The 20280-nt window shown below is 35.6% G+C and overlaps 1 protein-coding gene across 2 annotated transcripts in view; it reads right to left on the bottom strand.

Annotated features, from left to right (window-relative positions):
* The window catches only part of MNAT1 (MNAT1 component of CDK activating kinase), a 209348-nt gene that overhangs the window by 58822 nt on the left and 130246 nt on the right, over positions 1-20280 (bottom strand). The window contains exon 7 of one of the 2 annotated variants that reach the window (XM_044231025.1): positions 16324-16445. The exons of the other annotated variant lie outside the window; for it this stretch is intronic. Coding sequence (XP_044086960.1) covers positions 16324-16445 — 122 coding nt within the window. The remainder of the gene's footprint in view (positions 1-16323; positions 16446-20280) is intronic. 2 annotated transcript variants of the gene reach the window in all.

Genomic DNA, 20280 nt, shown 5'->3' on the forward strand with positions numbered 1-20280 from the left:
ATTGAAGATACTTGAGATACTTGCTCCTGCCATGACCAGGCTCCTCTTGCTTGGCAATGGTGTTAAACCATGCAGCACTCCCAGGAAGGGAAGGGACATCTGTTCCTGCCTTGGCAAGGCGATTCATCATAGGCAGTGGTGTAAACTGTGTAAATAGTCCCTAGAATAATAACCTTCAGAACAGCCCACCCTGCCTGCCAACACCAATGCCACTCACTATATGCTACAGCATCAAGCTACCTAAGCCAGCAGGTGATACCTAGACCTTAGTTGGAAGACTGACTGACTCTTCTGAGAAACAACTCATAGAAAGGTAAACCTCAACTAAATATGAATCTTATTTCCTTCACTTCTCCTCTGCCTGAAACAATACTGTAATTAATTTATCACTGATTTGGAATATTTCTTTATTGGCTTATTAAGAGGCATTATCCTATATACCATTGACTTGTGAAATATTATTATAAATTATAATTTCCAAAATAAACCTTTATTTAAAAAATAAATTATTGGCAAATACAATCTCAGTCTCTGAGTATAATATGCCTCAAATAAAGCAAAATCTAAGTCATCACATTTTCCTCAAAGTAATAAGACCAAATATGAAAAATTCATTTTTAAGCCTAAATTGACAAGACGCTTTGGTTCTAGAAACATATGACACAGGATCCTGTCCTCAGGACCAACTCTTACCAATCAGTTACATACCTAGAATATTGGATAACTAGAGCAGATCCATATTTTATCATGCCTACTTCTATACACAGCAAAACCATTTTCTGTAATAATCATAAAAGGAGAGTAACAATGCAGAAAATACACAGAGAGTTTTCTTTTATTAGACTTTGTACATGTAATTATGCCAGTAAAAAATTTCTAATATAAAATAAAAATACAATTTATATCACAAAAGAAGGTAAAAGTGGTGAAAAAATAATGAATACTGTTTTTCTGAAAATAAATAAATTGGGGAAAAAAAAAAATAAAGAAAGGATAAATTTAAAAAAAAAAAAAAAAAAGAAGGTAAAAACTAACAGATGAAAATACCCACTAGGGGTGCCTGGGTGGTTCAGTGGGTTAAGGCCTCTGCCTTCAGCTCAGGTGATGATCCCAGCGTCCTGGGATCCAGCCCTGCATAAGGCTCTCTGCTCAGCAGGGAGCCTGCTTCCCCCTCTCTCTCTGCCTGCCTCTCTTCTCTTCCTACTTGTGATCTCTGTCTATCAAGTAAGTAAATAAAATCTTTAAAAAAATTAAAAAAAGAAAATACTCATTAAACATATTAATTTTCAAAAACATGAAAATATTTCTAAGTACATAATGGACTCAAAATACTTTGCTTGAGCTCTGACCTCTGCAAATTTGTTGAAGAGTCCATTAAAACTGACCTACACAAACGAACTATTGGGACTTCATCAAGATAAAAAGCTCCTCCACAGCAAAGGAACCAATCAACAAAACTAAAAGGCAGCCTAAGGAATGGAAGAAGGTATTTACAAATGACATACCTGCTAAAGGGTTAGTATCCAAAATATATAAAGAACTTATCAAACTCAACACCAACACACAAATAATCCAGTTAAGAAATAATCCAGTTAAGAAATGGGCAGAAGACATGAATAGACATTTTTCCAAAGAAGAAATCCAGATGGCTAACAGACACATGAAAGGATGCTCAGCATCACTCATCATCAGGGAAATACAAATCAAAACCACGATGACATAACACCTCACACCTGTCAGAATGGCTAAAATTAACAACACAGGAAACAACAGGTGTTAGCAAGGGAACAGAGAAAGGGAAGGCTCTTAACACTGTTGGTAGGAATGCAAACTGGTGCAGCCACCCTGGAAAACAGTATGGAGGTTCCTGAAGAAGTTAAAAATACAACTACCCTACAATCCAACAACTGCAATACTAGCTATTACCCAAAGGATAAAAAAAAAAAAAACAGATTCAAAGGGGTATGTGCACCCTGATGTTTACAGCAGCATTATCAACAACAGCCAAACTATGGAGAGAGCCCAAAATGTCCCAAATATCCATCAACTAATGGATAAAGAAGATAAGGGGTGTGGGTGTGGGTGTGGGTGTGGGTGTGTGTGTGTGCATACACACACACACACACACACACACACACATATATAAAAGAATATTACTCAGCCATCAAAAAGAATGAAATCTTGCCATTTACAACAATGTGGATGGCGCTAGAGTGTATTATGCTAAGCCAAGTAAGTTAGTCAGAGAAAGACAAATATCATATGGTTTCACTCATATATGGAGTTTTGAAAAACAAAAACAGATGAGCATATGGGAAGGAAAAAAAGAGCGAGAGAAGGAAGCAAACCGTAAGAGACTTTTTTTATAAAGTAGGCTCCACATCCAGCATAAAGCCCAACATAGAACTCATGACCTTGAGATCAAGACCTGAACTAAGATCAAGAGTTGGGTGCTTTAACTGACTGAACCACCCATGTGACCCCCATAAAAGACTCTAAATGACAGAGAACTGAGGGTAATGGAGGATAGGGATGAGGGATGGGCTAAATGGGTGATGGGTATTAAGTAAGGCACTTGTGATAATTACGGGGTGCTACAGGTAAGTGATGAATCACTAAATTCTACTCCTGAAACAACTATTACACTATACGTTAACTAAATAGAATTTAAATAAAAATTTGAAAAGAAAAAAATTTTAAAAATAAAAATAAAATTGATCTCCACATATTTGTCAATTTATCTTTGCTTATTCCAGTTAAAAAATAAGTAAGTCATGGGGATATAATGCAGAACATAGGTCATATAGTCAGTAATATTGTAATAACTTTGCAGGTAAAGAGATGGTTAACTAGACTTAGCATGGGGATTATTGTATCATGTATAAAAATACTGAATCACTATGACATATACCTGAAACTAGTAAAATACCAAATGTTAATTATACTTCAATTAAAAAGTTTATCTTGGGGGCGCCTGGGTGGCTCAGTGGGTTAATCCTCTGCCTTCGGCTCAGGTCATGATCTCAGGGTCCTGGGATTGAGCCCCACATCGGGCTCTCTGCTCGGCCGGGGGCCTGCTTCCTCCTCTCTTCCTCCTCTCTGCCTGTGTCTCTGCCTACTTGTGATCTCTGTCTGTCAAATAAATAAATAAAATCTTTAAAAACTAAAAAAAATTTATCTTGCTCATAATCAAGGAAGAATATGTTCAGTTAATTTTAATTTCCAGTTTCTTTCCTGAAGCAACAGATATCCAAATAGCTAGGAAATATCTTAATGATAAGGATGACTTTGATAGTTTCATAAAATATCTATTTCACAATACATTACAAAAACTGCAGTACTATTCATGTCTTTGTTTCTTTAGGACTGATTCTAGTAACACCTTCCAGATGTACCCCTGTTGAAAAGCTTTTAAACACAAATAAATACTCAAAGAACTTAAGTTTTATTATTTTTTTTAAAGATTTTTATTTATTTATTTGATAGACAGAGAGAGATCACAAGTAGGCAGAGAGAGAGGGGGAAGCAGGCTCCCTGCCGAGCAGAGAGCCCGATGTGGGGCTCGATCCCAGGACCCTGAGATCATGACCTGAGCTGAAGGCAGAGGCTTAAACCACTGAGCCACCCAGGCGCCCCGTTTTATTTTTTCATATTTACAATCACTGAGCTATATCGATCTATTTGACATTTACTCCAAATCTAATATTTAAACTCTGGAAATTATAGTAGAATAGGGGAGTTGGAAATAAAAATTTTGCCAGAAAGAATCTGGAAGGATTCAAAAACCTCACAAATTCACTCTCGAATGAGGCTTAATATAGCTGAGTGCATAGGTATTGGAGATGGTGAGATGTGGAGTGTAGGGCTGACCATATAAAACTGGGAGTTCTCTGAATTAACTTCTGTGTGCAATACAGTGTTATTAAAAAACAAAAACTAAAGATGTACTAATTGAAAATTTACATATATACTGTGAAATTCAAAAGTAACAACAGCAACTGTTTAGAACTTGGACCAACAAAAGATTTTTTTAAGGAAGGAGTATTTGAAAACAGACATTGTTTAGAACTGCTAGTACATGGTGACAGAAAACAGACTGACTTTCAACTGGTTTTATTGTTTTTTAAATTTCTTGACAGAATATTCAAGTCCTTATTGCTTGCACCTGGGACAGACTATTCCTAACGCCTCACCCTTGTAATTCTTCCAGTATCAGCTCACCTTTACCTATGTTCTACCCCAAAAGCTTGTGAGTCACTTTGCCCAACTCAATCCTATTTTGCTCACATGCACATACACAAAAAAATGCTGAATGAAAACTGAGATCTTGCCTTATGCTTAGAAAAGAATAATCTTTTGAGAATATAAAGGTGCTACATAACTTGAACTCATTGCCCTTAATATACTATCTGAAATTATAATAATCTAAAAGCAAAATTTTAAAAAGCTCATTCAGATTTTGAAAGCTCTGTACATGGCAAAGGTATGCAGTGCAACAGAGAAAAAGTAGCCTAAGAGACTAAGAATCTAGTCCTAGCTTTGCATGAACCAGTGATGTGACTAAGGGAAGGGTTTTCTTCTCTGGCCTCACTTGTCTATAGTGGACTCAAGACAGTTCACTTTCCTACAGATAATCTCTAGGGTTTTTCTCCAACTCTTACAGTCTCTTTAAAAACATTTTTTCAAAATAGTTTTTAATAATGATATTTGATGGGCGCCTGGGTGGCTCAGTGGGTTAAGCCGCTGCCTTCGGCTCAGGTCATGATCTCAGGGTCCTGGGATCGAGTCCCGCATCGGGCTCTCTGCTCAGCAGGGAGCCTGCTTCCCTCTCTCTCTCTCTGCCTGCCTCTCCGTCTACTTGTGATTTCTCTCTGTCAAATAAATAAATAAAATCTTTAAAAAAAATAATGATATTTGATAAGTAACTTAAAGCAATTGGCACAATTATGCTACCTCAAAGAACCCCTCCCCCTAGTCTCCATTATCACAGTAAATGGCAGCTCTGTTACTCAGATTAAAAAACTTTGGGAAAAACTTTTTTCTATCTCCCTGTATCTAATCCATCAAAAATTCTCTGGTCTCTGTATCAAAACTATATCCATATTCTGACTGTTTTCTCAGCAACTACACTGCTACCATCTTAGTATACAAGTCACTACCATCTTAACCAGGACTGCTGTAAGTTTTCTTGTTTTCATCTATTAATTCTCCTATAATTAACCTTTCTGAATGTAAGTTCTATGACACACTGTTCAAAATTCTCTGACTTCCCAAAAAAAAAAAAAAAATCTCTGACTTCCTATCTCCTTCAAAGTAAAAGCCCAAGTCTTGGCCATTACCTTAAAAACTCTATGTGATCTAACTGAGCACAGCCTGCCTCCTTACCTAAAAACCCGCTACCACTCTGATCTCATCACCTACCATTCCCCAATTCACTCTGCTCCAGATACTGGCCTGCTTTCTCCTCCTCATACACATTCCCACCTCAGGATCTTTGCACTTACACTTCATTCTGACTCTCCCCATGATATCACATGATTGGCTTCTTTGCTTAATTCATGTCTGTTCAAATATCTTCCTACAAAAGATTCTATCAGTACCTACGTAAAAATAGCACTCTCTTCCAATCACTACATATCCCTTTAGCCTTCTGTATTTGTCTTTGAAGCATTAATTACCATCTAAAGATTCATTAGTATATTTTAGTTGTTGGCTTCACCCCAGCAGAATGACAGTAGATATTCTCTCTGTTTTGCTCACTGCTATTTTCTTAGTATCTAGAAGAGTAATTGCTACACAGAAGGCACTCCGTAACTGAATGAAAAACAAAAGTAAAGGAATTGTTAAATAACCAACTGTTTTCTCAATTAGCATGAGCTAAATATTGTAAGATTTCATTTTCCAATGGAAACAACTATATACTTGTGTGTGTGTGTGTGAGTGTGTGTGTGTGTGTGTGTGTGTTCTACTGAATTTTATAATGATTTGGGAAGAACTGACCAAATTCCAATAGTAAACTGCAAAAATCTGAATTAAAACTATATTTCACTGGAATAATGTTATAATTTTATTATTTAAACTAAATAATTTGGTTTATTTAGTGCTGTTTTCTAAGATTAATTTTTAAATATATGTATTTTAATTAATATTATAATTTAATAGTCTTAAAGTCCTTACTACAAAAAACTATTCTGGAAACAAATGCATAATTACATTTCCTCAGTGACCTTATAATCTCGTGAGCATTTACTCTAGACTAAACAGCCTCATTCAGCTGCCCTGTGTCTGACTGCCGATGAAAGAAGCTTGTTTGACAACTGCTTCAACCAGAAACATATTTTTTCCATGAATGCATAAAAAAGATTTAAAACTTACCAGACTAGAGCCAGACTAGAACTTTAAGCATAAAGGTTCATGTTAGATGTGTGAGCTGATTTCTAATTCAAATGCCAAGAAAAACAGATACTAAAGACATTTTCCTGTCACAGCCAGTGGAAAAAAGTTAATTTTGTAATTATATTCATAATTACAAAATATAACATATATCATATATTATATACACATACATACTGCAGTTTTTTTGTGACTTTTTAATTTTTCCATATTCTTTGGTTTTTCAATATCCTTAACACTTTTTATAAAACTAACATAAACTTAGGTGGACAGCATCAAAAACAAAGATAAAGCAAACACCTTTTTTCATTTTTAGATAACCCATAACCTTGACCAAAACCCAGCAATTTCTTCAATGTGACTTAAAAAAATGCTTCTCCAAAGTGGTAAGAAAAATCACTGATGAAACACTTGGGAGCATCAGAAACAAGAAACTGCAGCTATCAGAACCAGATAACACCAGGTCAAAGAAGTTCTAGCCAAACTCAACAAAATACAAAACTGAAGTCAGACACAGAGCATTTAAAAGAAAAAATTCATTTTTTCAGATGATTCACTTCCAAATAAAACCCAGACATTCACCTAAGAGAAGAAAATAATTAAGAGTTCAGTAAAGCAGCCACACACAAAATGAAAATATATTTAAGAATCAAAAAGCACAATGGAAATAATTTTATAATAGTATCAAAACTATAATAAAAAATTAATTTTTAAGTGAGATATATGAAAACTTAATGAATTTTAAATACCCGTTCTTTTCTAATCAGTTTATAAGTTTAAAGCAATTCCAAATAAAATTCCAAAATGAGCTGTGCTTGGTTATTATCTAAGTAGTGAGAAGAATGGCTATTCTTAGTTAAGTAGTTGGCGGGCTTTGGTTTGTTTACCTGTTTCACACCACTTTATTATGAAATTTTCGAAATGTAATGGAAAACTTGAAAGAACTGTACAGTTAATTTGCTGCTTTGGCCAACAAAGTTTACTTGGGATAATAAATGCATAAAAATGCTAAGACTGCTGTGAAAAAGATAAATAGCAAAGGAAGACTTGTCCCACCATGGTAGGCAGAATTCTGAGGTTTCCTTATGTGCATCCTTGTAAAAATCCCTTCCCCATGGGTTGATAGGATGGATTTCACTCCTGAGATTATATGGCAAAAGGGATTTTGGAGATATAGTTAAGATCTCAAATCAGTTGACTATGAGTTAATAAAAAGGGAAATTATCTAGGTGAGCCAAACTTAATCAGGTAAGCAACCTTTAAAAGGAAGAGATTCAAAGTGATTTTCTCTTGCTGGCACTGAAGATGAAAGCTACCATGAGTTCTACATCTGTGAAAAACCTAATTCTGCCAATAGTATAAAAGCTTGGAAGACAACTCCTGCCCACCAAGCCTCGCTTACATGGAACCACAGCACCTGCTGACATTTTTACTACAACCATGCGACACTTGAGTTACAAGGATCTGGGTAACCCATACACTGACTGCTGACTTACAAACACTGAAAATGAATGAGATAAAAATGGATGTTGTTTTAAGCCACTTAAATTTGCGCTAATTTGATACACAAAAGAAAAATAAATGCATCACTTAATATTAAAACATATCATGAATTTAAATTAGTAATTATATGATACTGTTAAAAAAAACTGCAACAGATTAATGCAAAAGAAAGGGCAGTGGAGAAAAACTCTTACTATATTAGTAAAACACATGAATAGAAAAAAAGTATTATTAGACATACTGGTCTAAGCCAATTGGTTTACCATGTTGAAAAAAAAAAGATTCGTTTATAGCTCCTTATAAACAAAATAAATTCCATATGGATTTAGTGATGATATAAAAAACTGAAGCCACGCAAAAATTAGAATATAAATATACATAAAGTTCATGTTGGTTTAGGAGTTTCTTAGTGGAAGAACAATGGAAAGTCAATAGGATATCATCAATACAACCATTGCTCAGAATTAAAACTACTGCATATCATAAACAATGTAAGAATAAAAAACTAAGGGGTGCCTGGGTGGTGCATTCAGTTAAGCACCCAACTCTTGGTTTCAGTTTTAGTGGTTTTGGGGGGGTGAGATAATGCCCTGCATCAGGCTCCATGCTCAGTGCAAAGTCTGAGATTCTCTCTCCCTCTCCCTCTGCCCCTCCCACTCATGCACTCTCTCTCTCTTTCTCATAATTAAATAAATCCTTTCTTAGAAGAATTTTAAAAAATGAGGTGTGCCTGGGTGGCACAATCAATTAGCATCTGACTCTTGGTTTTGGCTCAGGTCATGATCACAGGTTTATAGGATAGAGCCCTGCGTTGGGCTCTGTGCTCAGTGCACAATTGGCTTGGGATTCTCTCTCTCTCTCTCTCATTCTGCTTCTCCCTGCACCCCCCATCCCAAAATAAATAAATAAATCTTTAAAAAAAGAATAAAATAGAATTTTTGATAGTTTTTTTTAAGATTTTATTTATTTATTTGACAGAAATAACAAGCAGGCAGAGGCAGCAGGCAGAGAGAGAGGAGGAAGCAGGCTCCCCGCTGAGCAGAAAGCAGAGGCTTACCCCACTGAGCCACCCAGGCACCCTAAATAAAATAGAATTTAAGATTCCAAGAGTTAATAGCCTTATTACACAGCTGACTCATATAAATAAAGGAAAACAATATTATCCCAATAAAAAAAGGAGACAATGGGGAGTAAACAGACAACTCACACATAGGAGGAAAGAGGAAAAGAAATTCTCACACATAGGAGGTAAGAGGAAAAGAAATTACTGGATGGACTATGCCACAAATATAAAGACAATATGAAAATTCTAAGGAAAGGGAACAGCATATTTAACAACACAAAAATATGTAAGACACTATAAGGTTCTTAAGAAACACCAAGTATAAGGAGGTAGGGTATAGGAATATAAAGTCAGGGTTCAGATTGTGCAAGTAATGATAAGCTACTGAAAGATACATTAATAACAAACAGACATGAGCAGACTGATATATTAAAACCAAAGAGACATAACCAGATTGATATATTAGTCTTCCATGGCAACAGTGGGGAAGTCCTTAAGAAGAGAGACAGTATTGTAACAAAAAATTTGATAGAACAGGTTCAATGTCTTATCTCAAATTCTTAATATTTAAAGTTCTAATTTATCAATTGGAAAAAAAAATACAGTTCTTAAGACAAAAGAAAAGTCATGAAAGCATCTCCAAGGTTACTGTGAAGGTAGATCTTCTATTCTGGGGACTATACCCTATCCTATTTCCTCATGAATGAACACTTCTAAATGCTTTGCCAATAGTAATGGATCTGTTAATAGGTTAGCTACTTTTGGTTGGTTGGTTTTATCAAGGCATTCTATGGCTACACAAGAAAACAAAATTAATAGGTGCTGATAGAAATCAAACAAAAAACTATCTTCTAATTACCATTAGTTTCTAGTTAACTAAGTCAATTCAATACAACTATTACGGGTCACACATTTTTTCACTATTGATTATGCAGTAATAGCTAACTAATCTTAGCATCTGGTAAGGAAGCTCTCAAGATCTTAAACCATCAGACTTCAAATCTGTTTTTTTTTTTTTAAGATTTTATTTATTTATTTGACAGAGAGAGATCACAAGTAGACAGAGAGGCAGGCAGAGAGAGAGGAAGGGAAGCAGGCTCCCTGCTGAGCAGAGAGCCCGATGCGGGACTCGATCCCAGGACCCTGAGATCACGACCTGAGCCGAAGGCAGCGGCTTAACCCACTGAGCCACCCAGGCGCCCCTCAAATCTGTTTTTTAAAGCTCTCACAACTTGGGGCACCTGGCTGGCTCAGTCAGTACAGCATGCAACCCTTGATCTTGGGGTTGTAAATTCGAGCCCACACTGGATGTAGAGATTACTTAAAAATAAAAATCTTGGGGCACCTGGGTGGCTCAGTGGGTTAAGCCTCTGCCTTTGACTCAGGTCATGGTCTCAGGATCTTGGGATTGAGCCCCATATCCAGCTTTCCGCTCAGCAGAGCCTGCTTCCCCCTCTCTCTGCCTGCCTCTCTGCCTACTTGTGATCTCTCTCTCTCTCTGTCAAATAAATAAATAAAATCTTTAAAAATAATTAAAAAATAAAAATCTTAAGGTGCTCCTGGGTGGCTCAGTTAAACATCTAGCTCTTGATTTCAGCTCAGGTCATGATCTCATGATTAGTGAGATCGAGCCACACATGGGGCTCCACACTCAGCATGAAGTCTTCTTGGGATTCTCTCTCTCCCTCTCCCTCTGTCCCTCTCAAATAAATAAAATCTTTTAATAAAATAAAATTTTTAAAAAATCTTTGAAAAGATTTAAGATTTATTTAAAAATAAAGCTATCATAACTGATAGCACACACTTGTATCAGTTGTATTAATAGAAGAGATCATAAAGATCCTATTTCATCTTATAAAACAAGTTTTTCCTTATTTTTGTAATAAGCTCACAAGTGAAAAGCTCATATTGAATAAATCACTTCCATCTTCCTAAAACAGTAGAGGTATCTGATTAAATAATGTGAAACTGATGAACAAAATTGGTAAGCACTCATAATTTATATCAGTTAAGGAAATAACTCATCTTTGGATGGAGGGTAGTAAAATATTAACTAGAAATCCAGTTGATTATTAAAAAGACAGTCTCAGAGTGCCAATCAACGAGAATACTAGACTAACCACGAAAGCCATTGTCTAGGGAATTTCAATTAGCAGTTAAGTTTTCCCAAAGCATTCTCCCACAGGCAGAGAATTAATAAGTTTGTTTACATATTGCCTTAAGCAAACCAGAAGAGTACTACCAGTCCAATGTGAACTATAATTATACATTCATAATACCCTCCTGAATGAAAAATTTTCATTTAAACTTGCTTCTCAAGTTTAACTAACTGTAAAGAAGATCTTAGTAATTAAAAAAAAAAAAAAACCTCCAAAAATTTCATGACAATGTACTTTTGATTTCATCCTTTCTCAAAGTTATATATACGGGAAAAAAATGTAGTTCTTTGGAGACACGATGCTACCCAAGACCTTAAATCACCTGCTCCCCAAAATATATAATTAAAATTATTCTGAAAGTGCTTGCCCCTGTACTTTTGCACTAGCTAAAATGAAAGTGCAAAGTGTAGCCTTCTTAACTTCACCAAGTCACACAGATTTCAAAGCAGATATAAGAAAATAAAAATAAGTAATTTATTATGTTTGCCTCTAGAAAAATTGATCATGTTCCCTCTGTAGCATAATATAATATAAAATGGAAAATTTTGTTGTAATAGGAAAAGAGAGAGGAAGAGAAACTAGAGGACTGGGGAAAAGGGGAGATCTCACCATAAAGGGATAAATGGGGCTTATTTAAATGCAAGACATGGACAACTTTTAGGACAGATGTATAATTATTATTACTTTAGTCAATTTAAATTTATATTCCTTCTACCCTAAAAGCAGCACCTTTGAGGATATAAATCATTTTTTTAAAAGTCACTTCACAGAACAAATTCTTCAGTTTCTTTCTAAATGTTTCTGAAAGTTGTATTAGGTAAAGCTATATCTTTAGATTTATAAAGTTTAATAAGAAAAAATAAGATAGCATATAGCTTCAAATAATAATTCCAGAAGAGAAAATGAACTAATAGTATAAGAAATCAATTTAGAATTTATTTTAGCAGGTGTTTCAGTATGAGGTCAGAACATTACCAAAAAGACTGCTTGAGCTGATCCAAGCTCCAAACACTAAAGCTATCTGTATTGAATACAATCCCTTTCTCAAGGTAGAAGGCTAAAGAGATGTGGGATGAATTCTTTCCCGGTAGATAAACAGTTCTAAATCAGGAAAAAGTCACTGTTTCTTTAGCAATTCTGATATCAATGTTGATGATCTAGAAATTCCTACACTATTTAGCCACCAGTGGCTAAAAGAAATGATTACCATCAAGGTTTATTAACTTAAACATACATGCTTATTTGAAATCAGAACAATCTGCCTTGTAACTATTGTGGGTACAGAATATATGTATAGTCTCTGCTGAGAAAAGCAAAAGTCTACTTTGAGAAATTCTGGGGGCACCTACATGGCTCAGTCAGTTAAGTGTGTCTTTGGCTCAGGTCCTGATCTCCACGTCCTGGGATGGAGTCCTGCCACTTGGTAGGGAGTCTGCCTCTCCCTCTCCCTCTGCCAGGGAGCTCCCTTCCAATCCCAGTGCATATGCACATGTGTTCTCTCTCTCAAATAAATAAATAAAATCTTAAAAAAAGAAAAAAAATTCTGGAACTAAATGTATTCTAAATACTCAATGGTTAATGAAAGTCCCCCACCCACCAACACACACACACACACACACACACACACACACACACACACACGATCCAGCCTCCTTTATTTAGGTTCAAATAAGATTTCATGTACAAAAAACTTGGGAAAAGTACAAATGCTATGGTTATATCTTATCTAATGGACACTTACCCTACATTTTAAAATCTAAATCATAATGGTAAAGGCAAAAGGAAAGCAAAAAGGGATCCAAACAATCAGAAGAGTTGCCAACGTTTATTAAATTTAACAATTTACTCAAAATTATTGGGAAAAAAGCAAGCTACATCTATTTCATACAAATTTCTAAGAGTTAGTTAAATACACACACATATATATAGCAACAGCACCACCGTAGCAGATTAAAAGAGGAAGATAAGGGGGATATTCCACTGAAAAGACCCAATAAAATTGGCAATAACAGAACACTCAATACAAGAGAAAATGAACTTAAAAACAAACAAACAGCCAGGACTCAACTGCTGGGAAAGGCAAAGGTTGGCTGCCACTGGGGAAAAGTAGAAAATCTTCTGTCACCCTCCTCAACTCTATACTGACACAGACAAAAGCCTTACAGCTACTGAGGAAAGGGAAGAAACCAATTCTTACCTATGCTAACACAGTGATGCAAAGTGGGCGGGGCGGGAGGGGTACAGAAAACTGTCTTACAGCCAACACTTCCCATGCCTACCAACATAAGAGAGTTCAGTTGTGGGGCTGGGAGAGGAAAAGCAAACTTGCCTGCTCTCCAAAATAAGAAACAAAAGTTGTTCGCCTCTAGGAAAGAGACAGATAAACCAAGAAAGCCCTACCATGAGGTTCTGGCACCCAAGACCTCCTAAGGCTAAAAGCTAGAACAGGAGAACTGAGAAATCCCCTTGTTCCCATCACAAAACTTACTCCAAGAGGAAAAAGCAGTCTGCGGCTGGGGAGGAGCACCAAGAGAGAACCCTTAATGTGGCTCAGGTGGTCAGAGCCTGTTGCTGAAAACAGAATGGAGCAAGACTGAAAAGATCCCTCCAGCACTCCAACCCTCATACTAGACTCAAAGTGGCAAGAGACTATCTGGAAGAAGTTGAAGCCTATGAGCAACAACTGGAACAACAACAAAACCCAAACTAAAATCAAACTATCTACTTAATATTCAATTCTCTATCCTAATGCCCTGACAGAAAAAAAGGACATATATATTTCAGGGTATAAATCTCAGGTTCTGCTGTTCTGTCACAAAGAATATCCAATACTCAAACAGTAATTATAATAAATACAAGAAAGCAGGAAAAATAAATCTATCATCATGACATAAACTAATCAACAGAACCAGACCAAGAGATGTTGGATATCAAAGCGGCACTTTAAAGTTGAAAGACTTAGGGGGGAAAAGATAGAGAACATGTATAAACAGGGAATTTCAGAAAAGAGATGAAAATTATAAAAAGGAATGATATGGAAATGCTAGATATAAAAATAGCAAGATCAAAAAGAATTCCTTTGATGAAAAGAAAAATCTGTGAAGAAATAATGGTTGAGATATTTACAAAATAAAAACAACAAATTATAGATCCAAGTACAGAGAAACTTGGAAAGTTCTGAGAAACTATATTTTTAAATATAATGCCAGTTCCTTATAGAAAACATATAATAAATCTTATTTTTGGTATAATCTGGCAATCTCTGCTTATTACTTAGAATATTCAGATCTGTGCTATCCAATATGGGAGCCACTCATCATACATGGTTATTTAAACTAAACTGAATAAAATATAAAATTCAGTTCTTCAATTGCACTAGACATATTCAAGTGCTCAGCAGAAACATGAAACTGAGGGCTACTATACATAACAGCATAAACCTAAACTATTTCTATCATTTCAGAAAGTTGTATTGGATAGTGCTGATTTAGAACATTTCTATGCAAGGTAATTACAGAGTTAAGACTAAATCTACTACCATGTTATTTCTTAATTGCTTCATTTCTTTATTTTTGTCACCCTCTCTTCCTGTTCTCCTTTTCATTAATTTTTTTTATGATTTCATAATTTTTCTCTGCTATGGACTAATTGACCATCCCTCTTTTTTTTTTTCCCCCACATTTTTTGCAGTTGCTAGAGGGTTAACATTAAACATTTTTAACTTACTACAATCTATTTCCAGATACAACTATGCCACTGCAGGTACACTGTAAGAACATTACAACAAGTTATTTCCTCTTCTATCCTTGGCACTAACTACTGTCACACATTTTACTTGTGCATTGTTATTATGCCCATTTCCATAATCTTTCAAATGTAATTTTGATGACAAAACTATTAGAAAATGAAAAACCCTGTAACAAAGGAATACTGTTTTAAATACTTTGTCTTCACTAAAATAAAAGTAAAGATTTTAAGAAAACTTATTTTAAAGATCTAGAATTCTGGCTCTTGTTAACCCAATAAGAGATAAGAAACCAACGTCTTTAACACTATTAACTTTTTACATCATGAAACCCTATATTGTCTATCTCGAGCTTCAATTTTAGCACTTAACACAAATTATTTAGTAAATCTGTTATCTCAGACTCAAACGGGTTTTAAGGTTTTGTTTCACATCTCCTTAGCTTCATGTTTGGAAGATGTAGGACCTTAAGAAAATATAGAACTAAAGAAATAATAAGATCTACTAAATAGCAGATTAGCAAATTATCTATCATTTTAATAGTCACGAACTTGGAGGCTCCAGTTGCATATGTATAATACTAAGAGTCACGTTCAAGATTTTGGTATTGAAGACGCATACAGGTTTCTTTTGTTGTTTTGGTTTTGGGGGGTTTTTTTGTTTGTTTTATTATTTATCTTGTTTTTGCTGCTAGGGTGCTTTTTAAATTACTTTTTAATCACTTGTTTCACTGTACCCATTATTTCTGTTCACATTATATTCTTTACACTATTTTACTTTGCTAAGAAGCAAAGGTTTCTAGATCATCTTTTCATTCAAAACTTAAACTTGAAATACCAGACTAAGACATGAATTGTTCCCCAATGAAGTCTGGCCTACACTTTTCAAGTATACTACAGACACCACCTGCTTCCCTGAAACAGACTGTGATCATCTCCATCCCTCAAAACTGTCACCATCCCAGGTTCATTTCCAAAACAGATGCATATAATATGGCTTTTGAGCCACTGGGCCAGCCATACATTATACCTTTGACTAAAATATTTTGTGGCTCATTTCTCATAAATATAGTTATACTGTAAATAGCAGACAATGCATAAATCTACTCTTTTTCATGGCAAAGTCAACTCTCATATTTTTATTGGCTTATTAATGACTAAATTAAGCTCCTATTTTTAATTAACAGAGTAAGCTGAAAATGAACAGTTACTTCAATATAGCTGCCAACAACATCATTAAAAAAACTAATACAAACCAATCTTAATCTTAAAAGACCTAACAAAACATACAAAAAATGTGTACACTTACTATTAGGCATTCATTTTTCACAAAAGAGTAAAGTTCTAAACTTCAAAATCTAAGAATTTTTTTAAAAGTGTAACTTAAACTTAAATAAACTTAAATACTAACAGATAAGCCTTAAACATTAGTCCCTCAAAGAGAAGTTCCTAGACACTTACCCAAGTCTTCCTAACATCTCAAGCTCAGGAACTTGCGGTCCACATGTCTCTATCTGCAGTGGTTGGTATTCATATAGAGCTTCTTCAAGCTTTTGAATAGGTGCTAATGAAATATGCTGACCCTGTTAGAAAAATTAAGGAAAGCGATACCTTTTAATAATACTTCCATATTACTACATCTTTGCAGATAAAACTCCTTCCTCACTTGAAAAATATTATCCTGGGACACCTAGGTGGCACGGTCAGTTAAGCATTGGACTCTTGGTTTCCACTCACACTGTGATCTCAAGACCCTAGAAATGAGCCCTGAGTCAGCTCCCTGCTCAGCATGGAATCTGCTTAGAACTCTCTCCCTCTCCCTCTGACCTTCCCCTACTCTAAAATAAATAAATATTTTTTTAAAAAATTTAAAATAAAAAATAAAAATATCCATAGGGAGGTCTTGCTGGCTCAGCCAGTGGAGCATACAAGTGTTGATCTCAGGGTCCTGAGTTTGAGCCCCATACAGGGTGTAAAGTAATTTTAAAAGGAAATAAAATTTAAAAATATTATCCATGAAGTCTGCCAATTCATGGGTACAATTTATTATATTGCTGAAATCCACATTTTATACTTTTATAAACCTAAACTAGTTTTATATAGTTTTATAGCTTATAGTAATTTACATATTATTTGAAAGAAAACTGGGGGACTTGGGTGGCTCAGCTGGTTAAGCAGCTGCCTTCAGCTCAGGTCATGATCTCAGGGATGGAGCCCCACATCGGGCTCCCTGCTCAGTGGAGAGTATGCTTCTCCCTCTCCTACTGCCTCTCTTCAGGCTTGTGTGTTCTCTCTCTCACTCACTCACTCTCTCAAATAAGAAAATAAATCTTAAAAATAAATAAATAAAAATAAAAGAAGCAAGCCAAATCCATCATTAAATTCAATTTCAGCCTTAAAATAGCTATTCAACACAAATGGTAGAATTCAGCAAATATAAAAACTCAGTCCCGGGGCGCCTGGGTGGCTCAGTGTTTGGTTAAAGTCTCTGCCTTCGGCTCAGGTCATGATCCCGGGGTCCTGGGATCGAGCCCCACGTCGGGCTCTCTGCTCAGCGGGGAGCCTGCTTCCCTTCCTCTCTCTCTCTGCCTGCTTCTCTGCCTACTTGTGATCCCTGACTGTCAAATAAATAAATAAAATCTTTAAAAAAAAAAAAAAAGCTCAGTCCCTCCTCACATTTCCTACTTAATTACACAGCTCTGAGAATTTTGGTAAAATCAGTGTTTTCTTGAAAGCCCTAATTAGGGAAAAACACTAATGAAATTATCCTCCACAAAATTTTGCCACATAAACATCCACTCTCTTAAGTCTTCACAATGAAATCAAGGTTACTTACCAAAAATGTGTATATGATATCTACTTACATACACACACAGGGGATTTTGTGCTATAAACTAAATTGAATAAAACATCTAGGACTTTTCTGAAAACAAATAATTACTGAATAACCAAAAGAAAAGCACTGTATTTGATTATACAGATGCAAAATAAAATGCCATTCAGCCATATAACATCATTAAACTGAGGTTTATCATACAAGTGAGCGTAGATTCTTTTTTTTTTTTGCTGAGCATGGATTCTATTTTTCAAAAATCCCTATTTTTTATATTGTCCATGTTTTCAGATTCTAAGTCTAGTTCTGTTCTTTATCTTTGTATAGTGTTCATCAAGTTCTTTATTTCCTAACTTTTTAACAAAAACTAGCTCCTCTAGTTATTTGTTCCACCATTTTCTAGTTGATTTCTGTTGTTACCTCCCTTAGTTTCCCTTTTCCCCTAAATTACTAATAAAGTACATTTTTCTCTTTTATTTACATAAATCAACAAATAAAAACCATAACTTAAAAGTGATAAAGTACAACTGACGCAGTGAGGAACATGACAATGTTTGCATCTGACTTGCGGTTTTTCTCTTCAACAAGTTTTAATCCCATTTAGCATCACCCTAGCTTGTTCACTATCATGTATTAATAGCTTCCCTGACAAGGTGACCTCAAAAGTCCTTCATCAAACATTGACAAAGGACTTGAATAGACATTTCCCCCAAAGATATACAAACTGCCATTAAGCACATGAAAAGATGCTTAACGACACTGGTCATTAAGAAAATGCAAATCAAAACCACAATAATATGCCACTTAACACCCATGACTATTTAGGATGGCTATTATCCAAAACAAACAAACAAATAAAACCACAAAAAATAGGGGTGCCTGGGTGGCTCAGTGGGTTAAAGCCTCTGCCTTCAGCTCAGGTCATGATCCCAGGGTCCTAGGATGGAGCCCCGCATTGGGCTCTCTGCTGGGGGGGGGGGGCCTGCTTACTCCTCTCTCTCTGCCTGCCTCTCTGCTTACTTGTGATCTCTGTCTGTCAAATAAATAAATAAAATCTTTTTTAAAAAATCACAGAAAATAACAAGTTTTGGCAAGGATGTATAAAAATTGGAACCACTGGGGAGGGTATGTGCTTTGGTGAGTACTGTGAAGTGTGTAAACCTGGCGATTCACAGACCTGTACCCCTGGGGATAAAAATATATATTTATAAAAAATAAACATATATTGGAACCAATGTGCATTGCTGATGGGAATGTAAAATGGCACAGCCACTATAGAAAACAGGATCATGATTCCTCAAAATTTTAACTATAGAATTACCATTCGGGGGACGCCTGGGTGGCTCAGTAGGTTAAGCCGCTGCCTTCGGCTCAGGTCATGATCTCAGAGTCCTGGGATCGAGTCCCGCATCGGGCTCTCTGCTCAGCGGGGAGCCTGCTTCCCTCTCTCTCTCTCTGCCTGCCTCTCTGCCTACTTGTGATCTCTATCTGTCAAATAAATAAATAAAAAATCTTAAAAAAAAAAAAAAAAAAAGAATTACCATTCGGGCCAAAAATTCCATTCTTGGGTACATACACAAAAGTAGTAAAAGCAAGAATAGAACAAATATTTGCACACCCATGTTCATAGCATCATAATTCACAGTAGCCACAGGAGCAATCCAGGTGTCCATGGATGGATGAATGAACACACAATGGAATATTATTTAGCCTTAAAAAGGAAGAAATTTTGACACATGTTAAAACATAGGTGAATCTTAAAAATATGCTAAGTGAAAAAAGCCACTTACAAAAAGACAAACATTATATGATTCCAATTACCTGAGGTTACTAGAGTAGTCAAACTCATAGAAAGTAGAATGGTGGTTGCCAGAAGCTAGGGTGAGGCAAGAAGGGGATGGGGTGTTAGTTTTTAATAGGTATAGAGTTGTAGTTGGAGAAGTCTGAAAAAGTCTGGAGATGGATACGCTACAATATGAATGTATTTGATATCAAGAACCATATACTTGGGGGCCCTAGATGGTGGAGTCAGTCAATCATTTGACTCTTGGTTTCAGCTCAGGTTATAATCTCATGGTCCTGAGATAGAGCCCCATGTTGGTGGGCTCCAGCTAAGCATGGAGTCGGCTTGAGATTCTCACTCAGTCTTCCCTTCTTGCTCATTCTCTCTCAAATAAATAAATCTTTAAAAAAAATCCTTAAAAAGAGTTAAAATGGTAAAATTTATGTTATACATATTTTATCACAATTTTTAAAAAATGGGTTTTAGATATTCTATTTACTCATTTACCTGGCTAGAGTAATACACAGGAAAAAAAGAAGTGAAATACCTAGAAAAGTCTGTTAACATTATTTCAACCCTTAACCTCCATATGTTTCACAGCTTTTCTAAATAAACATCAGACTGTCAAACTAAATCTTATACTATCTCACAGAAATCCAATCTGTGAACAATGAAACTGAGCACAGGGGGTTACACAGGTTAAGAAAAGGACTGCCTAAGCCGGTTATTTTGAGTGACATTTTGACATTCCTGTTTCAAAGTGTCTTCTTCATAAGCTGCCAAGTACTAAATTCTCCTTCCA

Source organism: Neovison vison, chromosome 13, assembly GCF_020171115.1.
Source record: "Neovison vison isolate M4711 chromosome 13, ASM_NN_V1, whole genome shotgun sequence".
Taxonomy (NCBI): domain Eukaryota; kingdom Metazoa; phylum Chordata; class Mammalia; order Carnivora; family Mustelidae; genus Neogale; species Neogale vison.